This window comes from Monodon monoceros, unplaced genomic scaffold (assembly GCF_005190385.1).
Source record: "Monodon monoceros isolate NGI ecotype Baffin Bay Population unplaced genomic scaffold, NGI_Narwhal_1 Super_Scaffold_12, whole genome shotgun sequence".
NCBI lineage: Eukaryota > Metazoa > Chordata > Mammalia > Artiodactyla > Monodontidae > Monodon > Monodon monoceros.
In genome coordinates, this window is record NW_021703768.1 from 158,088,183 (window position 1) to 158,111,279 (window position 23,097).

Below are 23,097 nucleotides of genomic sequence, written 5' to 3' on the forward strand. Positions count from 1 at the left end.
ATAGATGTAGTGATTCTGAAACTATCCTGTACTGTGGGACTGAGTGAAGTAGCAAATGTGGCGAAGTAGCAAGTGTGTTGATATTATTAGGAATCAGGTGTTCACTGGGGGAGAAAGGTGCAAAGATGAAATAGAAGAGCCCCACAGGGATGAAATGGGATTAAAGTATCCATGTGGACTTGATATTTAAACACAAATCAATTTCCTAACTCCATCCACTGAGATAACCCAATAGGAATGAGCACACCTAGCACCCAGATCTTGGCTTCTAAATATCATGCCCTAAAAAAAAAAAAGAAGGGATCCAGGACTCTAGGGAGAAATGACTGATTCCAGGGATGGGGCAGGAAGCATACAAGGTGAGCCTGGAATGTCTTGATGCACCAGAGAGTAAGGAACGGCTCCGAGAAGGATGGGGACCCATGGGAGAAACACAAGCTGGCCAAACCTGAGACAATTTGAGCATCAACAATGAACAATCTTAAAATCACACAGACATGGGGCTTCCCTGGTGGCGCAGTGGTTAAGAATCAGCCTGCTAGTGCAGGGGACATGGGTTCGAGCCCTGGTCCAGGAAGATCCCACATGCTGCAGAACAACTAAGCCCGTGGGCCACAACTACTGAAGCCTGCACTCTAGAGCCTGTGCTCTGCAACAAAGAGAAGCCACTGCCATGAGAAGCCCGAGCACTGCAACAAAGAGTAGCCCCCACTCACTGCAACTAAAGAAAGCCCGTGCACAGCAACGAGGACCCAACACAGCCAAAAATAAAATAAATATTTTTTTAAAAAATCACACAGACAGAAAGTAGGATGGTGGGTGCCCGGGGCAGGGAAGGGGGGCATTCAGAGTTAGTGTTCAATGAGGACAGAGTTTCAGTTTTACAAGGTGAAAAGAGTTCTGCAGGTGGATGGTGGTGACAGTTGCAAAATGACGAATGTATTCATTCAGCCATACCTCTGAAATGTACAACACGGTTCATTTTATGTTATGTGTATTTTAAAAAACAATTAGGAAAAAAAAAAAAAAGAATGACCATTCCATATGATCCAGCAATCCCACTCCCAGGCACGGACTCAGTAACAGAGTTTTAAAAAATCACCATTTGGTAACCATCCCAGCAATAATTGATCCAAGCAGGATTCGTCAGTGGATGCTAAAGTAATTAGGTGGAAGTTTGTTGAGGAGCAGGATATTTACATAATCTCAAAGTATTTTCCTACAGATGATTTATCGGTTACAAAGGGGAAAATGCCTTACTTAGAAACCGGTGAACAGCAGCTTAACCAAGACACCAAGTAAACACACAGGGAATGGGGGGAAAAAATGGGCTTCGTGGGCCTCCTGGGCCTCCTGATACAAGGCACTGAGAAGGACACATCACTTCTAGGATATTCCTGCCAAACGTGGATCACCTGCATCTGATCGTGGGAACCATCAGACAGACCCACACTGAGGGACATCCCAGAGAAAAATTGGCCTGGCCTCTTGGAAAGAGTCAAGGTCGTAAAAGGTCATAAGAGACAACAACAACAAAAAAAGCCTAAAGCTGTCTCAGAAGAAAGGAGATCAGAGATATATGAAACTACATGCAATGAGTGACCCCCAACTGAATACAACAACAGGGGAGGGGGGAGGGGGGAGTTGCTATAAAAGACAATATTGGGACAACTGGTGAAATTTTCATATGGGCTGTATATTAAATACTATTGTTGTATCAGTGCTAGATTTCCTGAATTTGACCAACACCTTCTGGTTACATAACAGGAGGTGTTTGTTTGCAGGAAATACATTTGGTTTTTTTGTTTGGTTTTTTATTTGTTTGTTTTTTTGGTTTTTTGGAGTCAAGTTGCATGATGTTGCCCACTTCCAAATTACTTAGAAAAAAATTAAGAAAAAGAATAAAAAATGTGTATATTCTTTATGGAATAGATTGTATACTTTTAGATTATGTTTATAGAGAAATATAAAGCAAAAGGTTAACTGTGGGAGCATCTAGCTCAGGGGTCTGCAGACTTTTTCTGCAAAGAGCCAAATAGTAAATATTTTTGGCATTGAGGGGCAGACAGTCTCTGTCACAATGACTCTGTTGTCATCCGGAAAGCTGCCCCGGACCATGTGTAAATGAATGGGCCTGGCCATGTGCCAATAAAACTTTATTTACAAAAACAGGCTTAGAGCAGGTAGTGACCCCTGACCTAGAGGAAGTGTCTATGGGAGTTCATCGTCATCGTCTTGCAACTTCTGTAGGCCAAATATTTTCAAAGTCAAAAGATGAGTGAAGAAAATGTGGGTTTCCTAACTTTGTGGTCAGATTATGGTCTCCAAATATCATCTCCCGTTAAAAGGAAGCAGGGCTCCTTGGAGAAATGGCCGGGTCCAGGGCTGGGGCTGTGAAGTATGGGATGAGCAGAAAGCATCGTGCTGTGCCAGAACTATGAGCTCTTTTTTTTTTTTTCTTTTTGGCTGCACCACGCAGCATGTGGAATCTTAGTTCCCCAACCAGGGATGGAACTCATGCCCCCTGCATTGGAAATGCAGAGTCTTAACCACTGGACCGCCAGGGGAGTCCCCAGAACTATGAGCCCTTAAGGCCACTGGGTCACATCAAAAGGACTTAGGGACCAACTCAAAGAAGTTTCCACTGGCCAGAGATGAAACAATGTGGGCATAAGAAGAATAAGATATGCAGTGGATAGCAACACATCAGATGTTACATCCATGACTTCATAGTGACACAAAAGGAAAAAAAAAACTCTCTGGTGATCTTTTGTGGATATTGAGGAAGTAACAAATTATTGTGAAAACTGCTGAAGAAAAGTCAAGAATCAGGCATTTACCCTGTCTTTCCTGCACAGCCTTTACTTCTGGGTAACTAATTACTTGATAGGGGAAAGATGTTTTTTCAATCATACTCCATTTTTTAAATTGCTTTAAATTGTGGTAAATTACATGTGACATTAAATTACCATTTTAACAATTTTTAAGTGCACAATTAAGTGGCATTAAATACATTCACATTGGGGCTTCCCTGGTGGCACAGTGGTTAAGAATCTGCCTGCCAATGCAGAGGACACGGGTTCGATCCCTGGTCCAGGCAGATCCCACATGTGCCACCATTACTGAGCCTGTGCTCTAGAGCCTGCAAGCCACAACTACTGAGCCCGCGTGCCTAGAGCCCGTGCTCTGCAACAAAAGCCACCGCAATGAGAAGCCCGTGCACCGCAACAAAGAGTAGCCCCCGCTGGCTGCAACTAAAGAAAGCCCACGCACAGCAGCGAAGACCCAACACAGCCAAAAATAAATTAATTAAAAAAAAATACATTCACACTGTCGTGCAACCATCCCCACCATCCATCTCCAGAACTTTCTCATCTTCCCAAACTGAAACTCTGTCCCCATGAAACACTGACTCTCCATCCCCCTCCCCCAGCCCCTGGCCCCCACCATCGACTTCCTGTCTCTGTGGATCTGACTCCTCTAGGACCTCATGTGAGTGGAATCAGACAGTACTTCTCCTTCTGTGTCTGGCTTATTCCACTGAGCATAAGGTCCCAAAGTTCATGCATGTTGTAGTGTGTGTCAGAATTTCCTTCCACTTTAAGGCTGAATCATGTTCCGCTGGATGGGTGAACCATATTTGTTTATCCATCCATCTCTCAATGGACACGGGTTGCTTCCACCTCTTGGCCATTGCGAATAATGCTGCTGTGAACACGGGTGTACAAATATCTCTTTGAGACCCTGCTTTCAGTTCTTTGGCTTGAGCTGGGTATTTTAACAGAAAAATTCCAGGCAATAAATGCAGAAGAAATGAAAGTGTTCAAAGTCACCATTTTTGCAACCCCTAATGATGTATGTAAGCAATGATCACCAGTGGCCACTAAGACCATTATGAGAGAGGTTCACGTGGAAATTTCACGGTAAATGAATCAGACTTGTGCCACCCGAACCCACTGGTCATTTTTAACGAGGTAGGGGAGGGAACCAACTGGGTGTTAATGTTGTTACATGTCTCACGGAGAGAGAGACAAAGACACGGAGACACAGAGATACAGAGAGAAAACAAACTAGATGTGTTGTCTGGAGGAGCTCACACCACCTAGGAAGTCCGCTCATGTTTCTAGGTAGATCGATTCACAGGGATTACGGGGGACAGAGGAAACCATTAATCCACACCAGGGAAACAACCCACCCAATCAGGAGGCTGGTAAACTCTGCCAGATAAACGACCTGGTTTCTTCAACAAATAAATGGCAAAGAAAAAAGGTTGGGTGATGGTTATAGGTGAAAAGAGACTAAGAGATACAGCAACCAAATGCCACGTGTGGGCTTTGTTTGGGTCCTGACTCAAAGGAACTACCTGCGGAAAAAACACGTATGACATTTCATCAGCAGCAATGAGACATTTTGCCATCATGGGCCCACCAGGCTGATGTACTAAGAGGGACCCTGCGGCATTCTCGCCCAAAATGCATGCCGTTAATTACATCATGAGCAAACATCAGACAAGCCCAAATTGCGGGACGTTCTATAAAATAACCGGCCAGAACTTTTTTTTTTTTAATTTTATAAATTTCTTTCTTTTCTTTCTCTCTTTCCCTTTCTCTCTTTCTTTCTTTCTTTCTTTCTTGCTGCATTGGGTCTTTGTTGCTGCGCGCAGGCTTTCTCTAGTTGTGGCAAGCAGGGGCTTCTCTTGTTGCGGAGCACGGGCTCTAGGTGCACAGGCTTCAGTAGTTGTGGCATGTGGGCTCAGTAGTTGTGGCTCACGGGCTTCAGTAGTTGTGGCTCGTGGGCTCAGTAGTTGTGGCTCGCGGGCTCTAGAGCGCAGGCTCAGTAGTTGTGGTGCACGGGCTTAGTTGCTCCGCAGCATGGGGATCTTCCCGGACCAGGGCTCAAACCCATGCTCCCTGCATTGGCAGGTGCTGAGCGTGCCTAGAGCTCATGCCCCGCAACAAGAGAAGCCACCGCGATAAGAAGCCCATGTGCCGCAACTAGAGAAAGCCCACGTGCAGCAACGAAGAACCAATGCAGCCGTAAACAAATAAATAAATAAGAATTGGGTGCCTAACTCAGGGGACCAAGGTCATGTTGACGGCATGTACTCTTGATATAATGGGACAAAACCTTCTTCACTCCTGTGCTCCTCTGACCTAAAATCTAAACCTCAGTCTAATCATGAGAAAAACATCAAACGAAACTCAACCAAAGGACGTTTGACAAAATACGTTTTAGGAGAGGTATCTGGGAACGTGACCTTCTTTGGAAATAGGATCATTGCAGATAGAATCAAGTTACGATGAGGTCATTTGGGCGGGCCTGATTCAGCGTAACTGGTGTTTCTGTAAAAAGAAAATCTGGACACAGACACACACAAGAGGAGATGGCCACGTGAAGACACAAGCAGAGATGGGAGGGACACAGCCACAAGCCAGGGATACACAGAGCCACCAGAAGCTAGAAAAGGCAGGAAGGACTTTCCCCTAGAGCCTCTGGAGGGAGCACGGCCCTGCTGACGCTTTACTCTCAGACTTTGCCTCCAGAACTGTGAGAGAATACATTTGTGTGGTTTTAAGCCCCTCTGTCTGTGGTACTTCGTTACAGCAGCCCTGGGAAAGTAAAAGCTGTTCAGCACTCCTCAAAACTGTTAAGGTCATCAAAAACGAAGAAAGTCTGAGAAACCATCACAGCCCAGAAGAGCCTAAGGAGACGTGATGATGAAACATCGTGTGGGAACCTGGGTGGGGTCCCAGGACAGAAAAAGAACATTAGGGGAAAAAAGGAAATTTGTTGGACTTCAGTTAATAATGGGTCAATATTGGTTCATTAATGGAAAAAAATAAGTACCATATTAATATATTAATAATACGGGAAATCAGGTGTGGTTTCATAAGGCAACCCTCTGTATTTGCAATTTTTCTATAAACCTAAGACTATTCTAAAAATTAAAGTTTATTTTTTAAAAAGTAAAACAGAACAAAAAACCTCTTGAATGAATAATAGAATCTTGGCTTGGCCACCACCCAGGTGTTTAGCCTTAGTCAAATTATTCAGTTTCTCTGTGCCTCGGTTTTCCTATCTGTAAAATGGGGGTGATGGGGTTCGTGCTACATGGGCCTGCCCTGAGGATGGTGGGAGACCAGGATCTGGAGTAAGTGGAAGCAGCATCATCTCCATCAGGGATAGGCGGTGGCTGCTGCTGGAATTTTGGGTGAGTAGCAACAGAAGGTCAGCTCAAATGGCCCCGGGGCCAGGGAGAGAGGCTGAACTCCACTTCCTGGCTCAAAGTGCACACAGTCCCACACAGCTCTGTGTACCATGCCCTACACAAGTGGGTGCACAAGTAGAACTTCTTCCTTCCTTGCTACCCTGCCCGGGACAGACGACCTGAGATGGGACCGCGCGGGGCAGGGGGTTGGTTGTTAAACAGGACGCCCCTAAGAAATCAAAGGTCTCCAGAATGTCATTTCTTTAATGTCCACCCTTCAAGGGGCCCCGCAGAAGGTGAGGTAATAAATACAGAAGGTTGTAAGATGCAGCACGCCCGGCCCCCAGCCTGGTAAGGAAGGGGGGCGGGGGATGCCTGTAGACCTCGGTTTCCTTCATCTGAAAACTGGGGCAGAACACTCTTCGAACCACGAGGCTCTGATACGGCGGCGTTTTCTGGGCGTCTTTCTCGTAAGAAAACGCAAGTCCCTGAGCTACGCAGACCTCAGGCTGGGATGCGGCTCCTTTCCGCTAGGGGGCGCCAGAGTCCGCGTCCCTCGGCATGAAGGACCACTCCCCTGTCCCGGGGCTGGTGCATCACCCCCAAAAGGGTCCCAGACCCCTGCCCAAGGCGGGACATACCTGGAGGTGGGGGTCCTGAGAGGACCCCATCCACCCAAGTCCTAGATCCCCTGCTCTCTTCACCTTTTCCTGCACCCCGGCCTCCTAAAAGGCCATTGTGCTCCCTCTCCAAGGAGATACAGTGAGTCGAGGAAAGGAAGACACAGAGGCTGTCCTGCTGAGGGGCGGAGAAAGGAGGAGGCGCCGATCGGCCTTCCACCCCGGCTCACTCGTGGCCCTTCTGCCACCTGGGCCTGGGGCTGGAGCGACAAGGGGCACCTGGGTTCGCTGAGCGCTGGCCCACCCCGCCCCCACCGCCCCCACCGCCCTCAGGTCCCGCCTGCCACGCGCGGGTCTGAGTCTGGAGCGTTGGGCCTAGGTCACAGCAGGTTGATCTCGTCCAGGTAGCGGGCCAGGACTGAGTCCCGCACGTCCTTGAAGACCTTGCGGATGTTCTGTGTGTCCGTAGCACACGTGTAGTGGCTGAAGAGGCGGCGGGAGCGCGAGCCCTTCCTGCTCCCATCTGCGCCGTCCACGCAGCTGGTGTACATGCCAATGTACATGTCCAGGATGAACTTCTTGGCTGCCTCCGTGTCCTGCTTTGGGCCTGGGGACAGGGGTGGGCAGTCAGGGCACACGGCTCATGGGGCAGGTGGGAGCCTCTCCCTCCTGGGACCAAGGTGGGCTCTGGAGACCCTGTCCCCGATATGGGCAGCAACAGGGCTGCAGGGACCACCCACCAAAGTTCCTGCCTGCCACCGCCATCTTTTGCCTTTCTAGCTGGTCACTTGACTCAGGCCAAGCCAATAAGAGCATCAGGTATGTGTTCATGTAGGTCACGTGATCTGGAATGGACCAATGACACTGGTCTCTGGGACTTTGGGCTGAACTGTGTTAAAAAGAGACCCTCTCTCTTGGCTGGGCTTGGAGCTGGGGGGATGGGAGCCTGGAACTGCAGAGAAAGACATCCTGGGGAGGTGCAAATGGGGAAACCGAGGCCGAGAGAGAGGGGGGGAAGGATGGCCATCCTGGTGAGGCACACATGCGATTCCCCCCACCACCATCTCACATTCATATATATATATGAATATTAATATATATATTCATATATATATATATGAATGAATGACTGGTGTCATTATAAAAAGACAAGAGACAACCAGAGACAAAGTCATGTGGTGACAGAGGCAGAGATTAGAGACATGCATCTACAAGTCAAGGAATGCCAAGGATTGCAGGTGACCACCAGAAGCTAGGAGAGAGGCCTGGAACAGATTCTCCCCTGGAGCCTCCAGAAGAAACCAACCCTGCTGACAACTTGATTTCAGACTTCTGGCCTACTGAACTGTGAGGGGAAAAATTTCTGCTGTTTTCAGCATCCAGTATGAAGGCTTCTGTTAGTTTATCCCCATTCTACAGAGGGGGAAGCTGAGACTCAGAGATCTTGGGCAGAGGACAAAGATGGGTCTGGAACTCAGGCCTGTCCCATTGCATTCGAAACCCCACTGGCTCTAGGCTGGGGTAGGACCTGGACCAGCATCTCTCTTGGGAGCTGCTTTTGGGAAGTGAAGGGATAGAAAGTTCTAGAACCACTCACCCCGGAAACTGGGGAAGTAGGTAGCCAGGTGGGAGGTGGGGATCTTCTCTTCCAGGATGTCGGTTTTGTTGAGGAAGAGGATGACGGAAGTACTTTTGAACCAGGGCAGTTCCAGGATGGTGCCAAACAGGGCCAGGCTCTCCTTCATTCGGTTCTGGGTTGGGGGGCACAAGCAGGTCATTGATCCAGACGGCCAGCTGGGCCCAAACAGGAGCCCTCTCCCCACGTAGAGATGGGGCTGTCGGCCCCCCATCCAGCAGCTTGAGGCTCCCCAATTCCCACCCAGCTGGGTCTGAGGGTGGTGTGGCCAGCTGCCTATGTATGCCCGAGATGGTTTTGTGCCTGTACTGGTTTGGGTAGTGTCCCCCCCCACCCCCAAAATTCATATCCACCTGGAACTTCAGAATGAGACCTTATTTGGAAATAGGATCTTTGAAGATGTAATTAGTTAAAAATCGGTCACACTGGAGTAGGGTGGGCCCTAAGTCCAATGTCTGGTATCCTTATAAAAAGGGGACTTAGGACACAAGGAGATGGCCACGTGAAGATGGAGGTAAAATGGGGTGCTCTTTCTATAAGCCAAGGGATGCCAAAGATCGCCAGTGGCCACCAGAAGCTGGGAGAGCCTGGAACAGATTCTCCTTCACAGGGAACCAGCCCCACTGACACCCTGACCACAGATTTCTGGCCTCCAGGACTATGAGACGATACACTTCTGTTGTTTCAGCTCTCCCCCACCCCCATGCCCACCACCTCCCAGTTTGTGGTACTTCATCACAGCAGCCCTAGCAAACTAGGACATCTCGTGTGGCTGGACTGGAGCAAGATCTGTGTCAGAATGACCTCAAATTGATTCTATCTGATTCAGTTTGAAAGTCGAAATTATAACATCTGATCCTTGGATCCCGAAACTGTCTATAGGAAACTTTAACCCTGAAAAGTGCACATGTCAGAGATGATAATGTGTCCGACCTTCACGCCGGGGGTTAATTAGGAGAAGAGTTCACGAAAAGGAGAAGAATTCTGAGTAAAAGCAGGACATTGTCCCCATGACCCGCATTCCCAGGATAGCTTACATTGTGCTTCAGGGGGTGCAGGGGTGTGTGTGTGCCTTGAGGCTTGAGTGTCCGACTCTGTGTGTGTGTGTGTGTGTGTGTGTGTGTGTGTGTCAGGGTCCTGGCCTCACAAATGCTTGTAGATCTGTGTGTTGGGGTTCAATGGTCTGACCACAAAAGAGTGGACGGTGAAGCTCAAAGCCACGCCAGACACACAAAGACCCACTCAAGAGTGCCTGCTCAGCTGTGGGTCCCCAGGCCAAGATGGGGGTAAGAAAAGCAGGGGAAATGGTGCCCCTGCATCCATCGTGGCCCCTCACCTCTTGGTTGTTTTCCTCCAGACACTGGTCGTATTCGCTCAGCGAGGCCAGGTAGATGAGGGCAATCACATTCTCGAAGCAGTGGATCCACTTCTTGCGTTCTGACTTTTGGCCCCCGACGTCCACGATCCTTACCGGGAACAACTTCCTTTCAGAGTTCAGGCCTAATCGGGAGCCCCATGACGAGGCGTCCCAGACCCCAGTCATGGCTGGGACATGCCATGAGCAATATTAATAGCAACAAGAATAGATGCCAGCCACCTTGTGTGTTACAGCATTTCACCCCATGGAGCAAGTATCGCTATTATGCCCATTTTATGGATGAGGAAACTGAGGCATAGGGAGAGAGGGCACTTTCTAGAGCTTCTACTACACTGGGCTGCCTGATTTCTACCCCATGGTAGAAGACAGCTGGTTGCCCTCACTCTGCCCTGGTTCTGGCTGGGTGACAAGAGGGAAATTGCAGATCGTCTCCAGAACTCAGTTTCCCATCAGCTGTGTTCTAGCTGACCGTGGGAGTGTCCAGTGGCCACACAGATGGGCAAACGCCATCCCCTCTGTGTGTGGCCCAGGGAAAGGGTTCGCCTCCACCCCCCCCCCCCCCCACACCACAGCAAAAGCCTGGGCCCTCCTGCCTTTCTGTTCTCTCTTCTAAGAAACGTGGGTTACTGATAACAAGCCCTGTGTCACTTCCCCAGGGATGGGACCATTACTCAGGCAGCTGGAAGGAAATGCCAGAAGCCTCAGAGCAAGAAGGGACTTGCCCTGCTGTACCGGAGGAAAATCCAGGCTGATGTCTGCAGCTCCTGATTCCTGAAACCAGCCTCTCTCATGATCCGCAGATTCCCTCAAACCCCGTATCCAGAGCGGGGTGTGTGATGCAGCGGTTGAGACTGGGGCTCCGATGGCTGAGATAGGTGTGGGGTATGCTACTTGCCAGCCTCCCAGCTCGGAGTCTCAGTTTCCTCTGAGCCCTCACCTTTGGCCTAAGAACGGACTCACGTTTCCCCATCTGATAATTCCCCTCCTCAGCCCAGCCTTACTTCTGAACTTCCCCAACCACTACTTTTACTCCTAAACTTTTACCAACTCATCCATCCATCTATTCATCCATCCAACCAATCACCCACCCACCCATCTATTTGTCCATGCGTCCACATACCCACCCATCAATCCATCCATCTGTCTATCTATCTATCCATTTATCCATTCATACATACATACACCCACCCACCCATATACCCATCCATTGATCCATCTATCCACCCACCTACCCATCCATGCATCCATCCATGCATCCACCCACCCATCCATCCATCCATCTTTCCAACCATCCACTCACATTTCCAAACTTCCACTCTGACCTTCAGCTGATCATCACCAGTGAAGCAAACTCAGCCCCTAACTTTGAGGGTCTCTCCATCTAGTGGAGGAGACCCAATGCAAACAGATAAATTATGAACCTTCCTGCTAAGGACTATTGCAGAGGCCAGAAAAACATGGGGCCGGGGGGGGGGGTGTTCAGGGAAACAAGGGATCAACATGGGTGGGTTGGACACTGAAGGGTCTCAAGCATCACCCTGCACCCTCCACAGGTCCCTGCCTAAGGTCACTGAAGATTCTCTAAAGGCCACTCCCAGAAGTCGCTTCTCTCACTGCATTCTTCCTGACCTCTCCTTGGCCTTTGACACTGACCATGACTCTGCATGGACCATCCTTTGCTGCACTGGCCACCCACACCTCTGGCTTCCAGCTCAGGCCTGTGTGCGCCCAGCCACCTCCCAGATGCCCCAGACCCCTCAGACCCAACCTGCCCCAAATGAGTTCATCACCTATTGTAACACCTCCTATCCTGCCACCACCACTGTGGCTCCACCATCTACTCTGTCACCTTGATGGGAAACCCATAGGGAGTCACTTTTGACTCTCTGCCCTAAATCCCATGCTCATCTAGTCCTGCCCATTCTACATCAGAAAGCATTCTCGCACTGTCCCCTCATTTCCATCCCCAAGGCCACTTCCCGGGCACTTCCCAACTCTTTCTACCTGAACCATGGCTCCTGCCTTCTCCTGGGTCTCCTGACCTCCAGCTTCAACCCTCATTTGGGGCTGGGGAAGCTCAAAGGGTGAGCTTCCCCAGCCCCAAATCAATCCCTCTGGTCTAGCCCTGACTGCACACTCTCTGTCTCTTCCTTCCCATCACCTCCTAGCTCCAGTGAACTCCTATTCATTCTTCAATGCCCTAATAACAATGTCCCCTCCTCCAGGAAGACGTACCCTCCCAGAGCTCTGGGGGCTCAGTTTTGGCTCCCCCAGGTCCCAGTCCTGATTCCATGGAGGGGCTGGAGGTGTCTGTGTCCAGCCTTGCCTCCTTCAGCCTGGCAGCCCCTTTGGGGGCTGGGACTAGGCAACTCCTACTCATCCCTCAGTGCCCCAGTTCCTTTGCCCCTCCAACAGGAGCCTTCTCCACCCACCAGGCTATGCGCTCACCGCAGGTTGGTTTTCTGCACGGAGAAGCAGTACTCGTTGATGCCGGTGGTGGGCATGCGGCTGCGGAGCACGTCCTGCGAGGTAGGGATGTAGCCCTCCTCCATGATGCGGTCCAGATTTGACAGGTAGCTGTAGAGCCAGAAGCCCTGAGTCTTGGCCTTGAAACCTCCCTTTGCTTCTCAGGCCCACCACCCAGGGCCTGGTGAGGACCTTGCTGGGGGAAAGAGAGCCCCCAGGGCAGGGCCAGGATCTCTGGGGTCCCAGGTGGCTCAGGAGCACAGCCCAAGGCCATGGGAGCATCGGGAGAAGCAGCTTCACCCTCAGCAGCGTGACCCCAAGGACTGTCTCACTGGCGCGGGAGTCACCCTGGGAAAACTGTCACCCCAGGTGTGTCACTGCCCCAAGAACAGTGATAGCTTGGAGCACTAGACACCCAGCGTCGTACCCAGGACAGCTTCACTGCATGATGATGAACAGCGTCACCCCAGAAATGGTGTCACCCCAGGAATGATGTCACCCCATGAACAGTGCACCCCAGGAGCTGTGCCACCTGGGGAGCAGCGGCTCCCCAGGGACGGCCTCACCCCGGGGCAAGACCACCCACAGCATTCCCAGCAGTGGGAGCTGGCCAGCCTGAGGCCCCTCTGCCGGCTCCGATCCCTGGGACTGGGTCTCCTCTGGCTCCGCCTTGGCACCGCCTCGCGCTCGGCACCCCGACCCCGCGCCCGTCCCCGCGGACCCCAGACTCACTACACTGCCGAGTCGAGCAGGTGGAAATCGCGCCGGCGCTCGTAGCAGGCGCGGATGCCGGAGTCCCTCCACAGCCACTGCATGGCCACGGCGTAGTGCTTCTCGAAGGTGGTCACCCTGTAGGGGTCCTGGCTCATGATCAGGTTGGCCCGGTGCTGGGGAGGGACAGGCGGACAGGGGCGGGTCAGAGCAGCCGGGCGGGGCGGGTTGCCCTCCTGACGTCTCCACCCCCTTTCGTGCCGGCGTCCGTCCACCAAGGGTGGGCACAGGCAGAGCGCACAGCGGCGCGAGGGGCCAGCAGGGGCTTGCTTGCGTGCAGGGAGCGCCAGTTCTGGGTGACCCTGCCTGGGGCAGTAACCTCTTCTCTATCTGTTCTCCTTTCTTTGCACCGGAAGCAGGCACTCTTGTTGTTCATGTCTGAAGATAGGGTCTTTACAGAGGTAATGAAGTCACAATGAGGTCATGAGGGTGGCGCTAATCCAATGTGACTGGTGTCCTTGTAAGAAGAGGAGATTGGGACACAGACACACACAGAAGGATGACCACGTGAGGACACAGGGAGAAGACAGCCATCTACGAGCCAAGGAGAGAGGCCTCAGAAAGAACCAGTCCTGAGGTCTTGGGGGTTGGAACCCTCATGCACTGCTGGGGCGATGCAATCTGGTACAGCCATTGTGGAAAACAGTATGGAGGTTCCCATCAAAATTAAAAATAGAGCCACTGGGAATTCCCTGGCGGTCCAGTGGTTAGGACTCCACGCTTTCACTGCTGAGGGTCCGGGTTCCATCTCTGGTCGGGGAACTAAGATCTCACAAGCCATGTGACATGGCAAATAAATAAATAATTTTTAAAAATAGAGCTACTCTATGATTCAGCAATTCCACTCCTGGGTATTTATCCAAAAGAATTGAAACTGGGACCTTGAAAAGATATCTGTACACCCAGGTTCACTGCAGTGTTATTTACAGCAGCCAAGATGTGGAAAGAACCTAAATGTCCATCGATGGTTGAATGGATAAAGATAGATATATCTCGAATACTATTCAGCCTTTAAAAAGAAGGAAATTCTGCAACAGGGGACAATGTGGATGAACCTTGAAGACACCATATTAAGTGAAATAACACAGTCACAGAAGGACAGATCCTGCACGATCCCACTTATATGAGGCATCTGGAAGAGGCAAGTTCATGGACACAGAGAGTAGAATGGGCTAGGGGAAGGGAGCTGGGGTTGCTATGAATAAAGTTTCCCTTAGGCAAGCGGAATACATTCTAGAACTCTCCCTGATGACATTGTGTCTGCAGTTACTGATACTGCATCGTGTGCTTAAAATTTGCTAAGAGAATACATCTCATGTTGAGTGCTCTTCACACCATAAAATAAAAATTTTAAAGAGAAGGGTGATGTGACGCACAGTCTGCATAGCACCCCTCCCCCCAGCATGGTAGGGCAGGGCTCAGGAACCAGTCCACCGTACTAATATTTCTAGAACAAAACGCCTACTGACTCAGGACTCCTACCAGGCATCATGGGGTCCAAGGGAGAGATGGCTGAGCCCTGGGGGTCCACGGGGAACCTGCGAAGTCGGTGGGGGGACCTGCTGGTGCTGAGCTGCCTGGAATGCAGAACAGGATCCCAGGAAACCTTGGAGGAGGTGGTTCTCAACAAGGACTTAGGCGATCTGAAGGGACACAGTCCCACCCTGAAGTCCTAAGGAAACCCCTCCCAGTGTGGCGCCCATGCGGTGAGACCCGGGATGCTCACCTTGCTCTCGGGCCAGCTGAAGGGGATCTGCAGCCGTTCCATAGCCTCAATCATGGTCTGCATGGACACGAAGATGTTCTGGTAGACCAGGCTCCGGAAGCTCTTGCGTTCCTCCTCCGAGTAGCCCGCCCCGTGGATGATGCGCATCTGCTTGATGAACGTGCTCTTCCCGCTCTCGCCAGGGCCTGGGGAGATGACTCTGCGGTCAGCTCAGCCCTCCGGGGCTCCCACCACCCGCCACCTCCCGCCACTAGGGTTCAAATCCCCGCTCTGTGATCCTGGGCAAGCAGCTTCATGGCTCTATGTCTCGGTTTCCCCACCTGTGAAACGTGGTTTGCTGGGTGGACGTGAGGGGTAAACTAGTTCATTAAAAGTTTGTCCCAGGAGGGGCAGCAAACCACGGCCTGCCGGCTGCTGTTTTTATTTTTAATTTTGGGGTTTTGTTTTGTTTTGTGTTTTTGTTTTTGTTTTTTTGTCACACCACGCGGCTTGTGGGATCTAAGTTCCCCGACCCGGGATGGAACCGGGGTCCCCTGCAGTGAAAGCGCTGAGTCCTACCACTGGACCACCAAGGAATTCCTGACAGCTGCCTGTTTTTGCATGGCCAGCAAATTTTTACAGTTTGCATGGTTTTTATATTTCTAATTCTTTTCACCCTTACAGTTTTTACATTTTTGTAATGGTTACAGTTTTTGCATTTTTTAATGGCTGAAAGGAATCCAAAGATTCCTTTTTGGTGACACCTGAAAATGACATGAAATTCAGGTTTCAGGGTTGGTCAATAAAGTTTTATTGGCACATGGCCGTTCCTTGTTGTATACAAATTATCTAGGGTTGGTTTCTCGGGACAGCTGCAGTATTGAGTAGTCAGAGACCCTCTGGCTTGCAAAGCTGAAAAGATTTACCATCTGGCCCTTTACAGAAAAAGTCTGTGGACCCCTGGCCTAGAGTGTGCTTTGACATAGTAAGAGCTACATTCCTGTCCACTATTATTAGCAATAGTAGTCTTTACCATGATTATAATTACTATTATTATTATTCGCTATAATAATTTCAGGAAGAGAAAGTTTCGTGAAGGAAATACAATAAGATAAATAGATAAAGAGTGATTAAGTGACTACTACAGCTAAGTGTCACAGAAGGCTTCTCAGTGGAGGTGACATTGGCGTTGAGATCTGAAGGCTGGGAAGGTTGCTCTCGTGCCAAGATCTGGAGGAGGGAGCACCAGGCAGTGGACACAGCACGTGCAAAGGCCCTGGGGCAGGACCAGGCCTGGTGTGTTGGAGGAATAGCGAGGAGGCCTGTGTGCTTTGAGCTGAGTGAGCGAGGGGGAGAGAGGGAGGAGGTGAAATTATGATTGTGGAAGGGGTTCTAAGGAGAAGGGGGCTTTGAGTTAGGCTGGGTAATCTAGGAGGGCTTCACTGAGGAGGTGACATCTCATCTGAGACCTGGCAGATGACAGAATTCATTAGAAGAGAAGGGGGAATAGCATTCCCAACAGCAGGCACAGCACATGCAAAGGTCCTGGGACAGGACCATGCCTGGCATGTTGGAGGAACAGCCAGGAGGCCTGTGTGTCTGGGGCAGAGTGATCAAGGGGGAGAGAGGGAGGGGGAGGGCAGGGAGGGGACAGGGCAGGTCATGCAGGGCCTTGTGGGCTGTGGGTAGAGGAGGGGTGGGGCCTGACCCAGGGGCTCACAGGTGGCCCCTGACTACTGAGGGGAGGGCAGGTTGGGGAGGGGTGAACCCAGCCAGATGGGACTGTTCTGGTCCAGGCTGGACCCAGGTGGCCACGTGGAGCTAGAGAGAAGAGGACATATGCACAAGATATTTGGGAGACAGAATACACACGACCTTGCTGATGGACCAGAGTGGGGAGGGGGTCCTTGCAGGCTCACCTACAGAATCTCCAGGGCCAAGTGCTGGATGAAACCACAGGGCCCTTCTGAGTGCAGGGTCTCACGTCAAAAAGCCGGTCTTGGGTCTGGGATAGTAACACTAGAACCTTTGGAAGCTCAAAGAGCAAGGCCTGGCTCCCTGCTGTCTGAGCCCTGATATCTCCCTGTCTGAGCCTCTGTTTTCTCGTCTGTGAAATGGGCATGATAGCCAGGCGGGAGGTGTGGGGTCGGGAACTACCTCCAACACCTTGTCACCCTGCCGGCTCCTGGGGGACACTGGTGTGGGGGTCCCTCCAGGGGTGGGGAAGGGGACTCGTGCAGGAGGAACTGGGACCAGCAGCAAAAAGGGAAGGGGTGCCCTGGCTGGAGCCAGAAAGAGGAACGAGGAGCAGAGGAAACACAGCAGGGAGGAGGCGGGGAGTGTAGGAAGCAGCAGAGGACGGGGTAGAACTCTGTTGTACCGCCCCTGGGGGGCTCTCGTCCCCTCCCACTCCCAGCAATTCTGAAGGCAGCGAGGGCAGGACCCAGCGACACCGCTGCACTCGAGATCCAAGGAAAAGAGTCACTTTTCTATGGCCCTAAAGGACATTCATGGAGAAACTGGGAATGCCAGCGGGACGTGATGGTGACGGGATTCGGGTCGTGATGGTGACGGGATTGCATCACGCGCATCGCCTGCTCACCATTGCCCTGGGGGGGGGTCTTTGCTTTTTAGTGGGACGTAAACCCACTGAAGTACCTGGGGGGGAAAAGGTGTCAGGGCTGCAACTTTACTCGCAAACGGTTCTGATAAAAATGAATACGTATGTATTAAATATAATATATAAATGTATAACAAATAAACTATAGCTATGCATTATGTAAATTATAAGTATATACACATATACTTATATATAATGTGTGTGTATACATATATATATATATAGAGAGAGAGAGAGAGAGAGAGAGAGAGAGCAGGGTGGGATGGGATAAAGGGCATGTGATAAAATGTTAACATTTGCAGAAGAATCCGGTGCAACTTTTTTATAACTCTGAAAGTATTTCAAAATGAAAAGTTAAGAAAGGGGAAAAAAAACCCTCAAGGGCTTCCCTGGTGGTGCAGTGGTTAAGAATCCACCTGCCAATGTATGGGACATGGGTTCGAGCCCGGGTCCGGGAAGATCCCACATGCCGTGGAGCAACTAAGCCCATGCACCACAACTACTGAGCCTGCGTGCCACAACTACTGAAGCCCATGCGCCTAGAGCCCGTGCTCTGCAACAAGAGAAGCCACCGCAATGAGAAGCCCGTGCACCTCAATGAAGAGTAGCCCCCGCTTGCCACAACTAGAGAAAGCCTGCATGCAGCAACGAAGACCCAACACAGCCAAAAATAAAATAAATAAACTTATTATAATTAAAAAAAACCCTCAAATGCCATGTGAGATGCTGCATTGGAGTCTGAAACAGAAAAGGGGCCGTGGTGGAAAAACCAGTGAAATCTAAATCTGGAGTTTAGTTAACAGAAATGTAATGGTACTGTTCCCACATTAATATCTCAGCTGTGATGAGCACACGGCACTTATGTAAGATGTCACCACGAGAGGAAGCTGTTTAGGAGGAGACGGGAACTCTCCGGACTATCTTTGCCACATTTCTGTCCTTCGAAAATGATTCCAAAATAAAAAGTTTCCTGCAAACAAACCAACAACAAACAAAAAACGCCCCACAGTTCCACAATCTGAAATGCTTCAGTAAGAAGCCACATGTGTCTCAGATTCCTTGGATTTCAGGACGGGGATACATCAAACTCAATAAATATTCCTGCAGTAGAACCTCTGACTACCACAGGCAGTGAGATAAACCCACAGCCTCGCGTCCCACTGGGAAACCTGGGAGACGGGCTGGTGTCCGGAGTTTCTGCTATTTGGAGGTGGAAGAGGTACCGTAAGCCCCGCTGTCCTCCTAGGGTGACGGGGGGTCCACACGCACCAGCTTGCCCGAGCCCACAAGAGGAATGGCTCTTGGCTCCACATTTCACGTGGGGCAACTGAGTCCCAGATCGGTTGGGTCATGCAGCTGGTGGGTGGCCAAACTGGGACTCAAACCCGGTTCTGAGTCCAGAGCTTACGGGCTTTTTAATAATCATTCCGGGAAGTTCCCCAGGCACTGCCTGAATTATCGTCACTAAGATTCCCACTGTTTTCCCATTTGCAGTGGAGACGTGGGGGCTCAGAGAGGTGAAGTGACTTTCCCAGGGTCACACAGCTACTGGAAAAGCAGAGGAGTAAACACAAGCCCTTGTGGATCCTTCACCTTCATCAAAGTATCAGTTCATGTGATGTTTCTACGGACGCTCGGAAGCTCGTCGGCTCCTCTGGGTGCTGCCAAGACGGCGGTGAGACCTACGGCAGGGGGCTGCACCCTTTGACCTTCCTCTGGGTTGCCCCCAAAAGTGTGGAGAACAAAGAAAGATCGCACCAAGAAACTTAATTTTTATTTATTTATTAATTTTTGGGTGCGTTGGGTCTTCGTTGCCGCGTGCAGGCTTTCTCTAGTTGCAGCGAGCGGGGGCTACTCTTCATTGCGGTGCGCGGGCTTCTCATCGCGGTGGCTTCTCTTGTTGCAGAGCATAGGCTCTGGGCACGCTGGCTTCAGTAGTTGTGGCACATGAGCTCAGGAGTTGTGGCTTGCAGGCTCTAGAGCGCAGGCTCAGTAGTTGTGGCACGTGGGCTCAGTAGTTGTGGCGCACGGGCTTAGTTGCTCCATGGCATGTGGGATCTTCCTGGACCAGGGCTCAAACCTGTGTCCCCTGCATTGGCAGGAGGATACTTAACCACTGCACCACCAGGGAAGTCCGCAACGGTTAATTTTGTTGAGATGCACCGATTTCTTTTTTTTTTTTTTTCCTCTTCTGTTTCATTAAAGAAAAAAAATATCCTGGTTGCCACCCACAGCTTGGGTTTTGTGACTCACAAGTGGCTCACAACCTGAAGTCTGAAAAATTCCACCTTTGCAGCTGTGACTGTCCTGGAGCCACTGAGGAATCAGGAGTCTCTCTGCTCCCTCTCCTGATGTGGTTCAGCAAGCCCCCCAAATGGGACTGGGAGCTGCGGGGAGAGCTGTTGCCACCTGGCGCGTCCTCGCAGCCAGACGGGAAGTGATTGCTTCTTTCTGGGAATGGGTGAGGAAGTAGAAACTCGCAGAGGCCAGGAGCCGTGCCAAGCCCCAGGCATCGCGAGACGCTGTGCAGCTCCTTCCATGGGTGATGGCAGTCCCAGCCCTGCCATCCTCCCCTAGGAAACTGGGCCACTGGGACACAGGGAGCTGCCTGAGAGCAGACAGCTCATCTTCTTTGCCCAGCTCTGCCTCAAAACTGGCTGCAGACCCCAGACCCATCCTGCCGCCGCCCTGGGCCTCAGTTTCCCCATCTGTCATTGGGCTTCTGTAGAGGCACGTTCACAGGGCAGTCAAGCGTGTGGACTGTGGAACCAGAATTCTAGGTTCCGATCCTGGTTGTGTGACCTTGGGCAGGTCGCTTCACCTCTCTGGGCCTCGGTTTCCCCGTCTGAAGTGGTTCCTACCTCACATAGTATGGACAGAGCTGGCTCCTTTAATTGCCTTATTCTGAGTCTTCCCCCTCCTCAACGTGGTGACCACTTCCTGTCAGGGACAGACCCCCCAGCCCCTTGGCCTTCTTCCTCCAAAGGGTCAGCCACCTCCCAGAAAAAACAAAAAAACAAAAAAACTTTTGGATTCAATTCCTGTTTTTAAGGAGGGCAGGTGTGGAAGCAGCTCTCAGGGCTTGGATAGGGGTGTTGAAACCACAGTCCAGCGGGCTGTCCATAGGGCCACCATCTGTGCTTGGGCATGTGGACAACCTCCCCTCTCCCCTCTCCCACCCCTACCAGCAGAAGTGGCTTCCTGATTTGGGACTGGCTGTGCAGTGGTCAGTGGGGCAAGGGACTTTCCCAGCTCCAGGAAGATATGGTAGAGCTCTGGGGAAAATCATCCCTGAAACAGGATTCATTCATTCATTCATTCACTCATTTATAAATCATGCATCGGGTATCTGCTCTACGTCAGGTCACCGTACTCCTGAAATAGATGCTGGGGACACAGGAGTGAATAAGATGGACATGGTCCTCACCTCTGTGTTGCTTGCTGTGTAACTGGAGAGACAGACAATAAACAAGGAAACAAGAAAACACCTGAGAGAGCGTCAGCGAGTGAGTGGTATGAAGAAAAATCAGGTGAGAAAGAAAGATGGGGCTGACTTTGAAGCCCGGGAAATCAGGGAAGACTTCTCTGAGGAAGTGACACTTGAGCTGAGACCTGCCTTGAGTGAAAGGAGTGAGAGCACCAGCCATGCAAAGGCTTGGGGGATGCTGAGAGCCCTTGGCAGGGAGAATGGCAAGTGCAAGGGTCCTGAGGTGTGGTTAAAGAAAACCTGAGATGTGCAAGGAAGTATCACTAACACTGCCAAACCCCTAGCCCAACAGGTCAAGAAAAATGGAGCAAAGACAAAGAATGAAAAAGGAGACATCACTACAAATCCCACAGACATGAAAGGATGACAAGGGAATGTTATAAACAACCTTATGCCTATACATTTGACAACCTTGAAGAAATGGACAAATTCTTTGGAAGATACCAATAACCAAAGCTCACTCGAGAAGGAATAGCCCTATTTATTAAAAACTAGTAAATAACATATATATACTAGCCTAGCTATTACAGAAAATGAATAGAGATAGCTATGAAATTAAATTCTTAATTAAAACCTTCCAGGCTCAGACAGCTTCACTGGGGTCCCATGCCCCCACCCTCTCCTCTCTCTCCACCCCTCAGGGCTGCCGCTTGCCACTGAGCAAGAGAAGAGAGAGGACGGCCATCCAGATGACCAGGCTCTTTGCCCCAGGACAGGCAGATGGGACTTTGGAACACTTCCCCGGCCCTCGCTCAGGGCTCAGGCAGTCCCAGGAGACCCTCCAAGACTGGCATCCCTGGGCTTAGGCCAGCAGGGTCATACACAGGGCAAGGTGGCTGGGGGAGTGGACACACGTGGACAAGAAGACATTAGGTCTCAGAGGCTTCCAATCCACCACACCCAAGTCACCCCCACTCCCTCACCCTGTTCTATTTTCCTCCTGTTCTTCGTGCTGCCGGAAATTATTTTACCTGCTTATTAGTTTGGGGACTTAACATCTGTCTCCCCCACCGGAAGCTGAGGTCCCCAGAGGCAGGGACACACTCCATCTCCTCCGCTGTGCCCCCACGAATTACGCAGTACGTCTTGAATGAATGAACCGACCAGTCAATCAATCAATCAGAGGCACGTGGCAATGCTCTCTCTGCCCACACGACTCGTGCTGATAAACCACCAGAACAGACCCAGCGCTCCAGAGGGACGGGAGGGTCTCGGAGGGCGAGGCTGGAGCTCCTCGGGCTGTGCGGCTCATTCCCTTCCTATGACGCGGAACCGGTGGGGCAGGCCGGGCCTGCCCGACAGAAGCCAGGCCGCCGGCCCAAACCGCCTCTGCTCCTGCAGATGCCCAGGAGATGGCCGGACCGCGGGACGGGCCCACAGCTCACCCCTTGGGACTAGGAACCGGGCCTCAGTCGACTCATCCTGAAAGTGGGCTCCCAGGCTGTCCCGCCCGGGGTGGCCGCGGACTCACCCAACAGCAGCAGCTTCAGCTCCCCTCGGTCCCGCTTCTTCTGCTCCAGGAGGATCTTGTTGATTTCCTGGTCGATCCGGGCCGCCGACTTCTCGTCCTCGGTCAGGCACCAGGCGCAGCAGCGCCAGGTCAGCGAGCGGGCCATGGTGGGGCCTCAGCGGGCACCAGGCGGCATCGCCCCCGCCCCCGCCCCCTCCCCCCGGGAGGCACCCCGGCCGGCCGCTCCGGGGTGGGCTTCTGACAGCCGGCGGCAAGAGTCTCCCTCGTCGTGGGGGTCGCCCCCCGTGGGACCCCCGGCTTCCCGGCCTTGGGCACCCGGCGGCCCAGCTCGGCGAGGCCTGCGCGGCGGGTCAGGGGTGGAGAAGGAGAGGAGATGCCGGCTTAGGGCTCCCCGCCCACCCCCAGACCTGCCCGGCCCGGCCCGACAGGTTGACGGCAGTAGAGCGAGAGGTGAGGTGGGCGCCCCGGGGGAGGGCGGGGCGGGGAGGAAAGGCCCGGCGTCTGCAGTCTGGGTCTGCGCTGGGCCTCCTTCCTCATTCTGGAGAAGGGGTGGACCCTGTCCTCCTGGGCCTCTGACGCCCGGCCCCGGCCACCCACCTCTCCCCCTCCTCTGGGCCAATTAGAAGCAGTCATCAGAATACCCCACAAGGTCTTTTTTAAAAGCACAGCCAGGGCCCGGCGTCACTTACTGTTTTAAGTGCTTTTGTGTTTGACGGGGTGGGGGTTGGTCATGCG

At 51.7% G+C, this 23,097-nt stretch overlaps 1 protein-coding gene across 1 annotated transcript; it reads right to left on the reverse strand.

Moving 5' to 3' along the window:
• Positions 1 to 6,452: 6,452 nt before the first annotated feature.
• On the reverse strand, positions 6,453 to 22,889 carry GNA15 (G protein subunit alpha 15). The gene is made up of 7 exons (XM_029215570.1): positions 22,363 to 22,889; positions 14,806 to 14,990; positions 13,041 to 13,195; positions 12,291 to 12,419; positions 9,801 to 9,930; positions 8,426 to 8,579; positions 6,453 to 7,435 (listed from the first exon to the last, which is right to left on the reverse strand). The coding sequence occupies exons 1-7, from the start codon at positions 22,505 to 22,507 to the stop codon at positions 7,209 to 7,211; spliced, it is 1,125 nt and encodes a 374-aa protein (XP_029071403.1). The 5' UTR covers positions 22,508 to 22,889; the 3' UTR covers positions 6,453 to 7,208.
• Between the last annotated feature and the right edge of the window lie 208 nt (positions 22,890 to 23,097).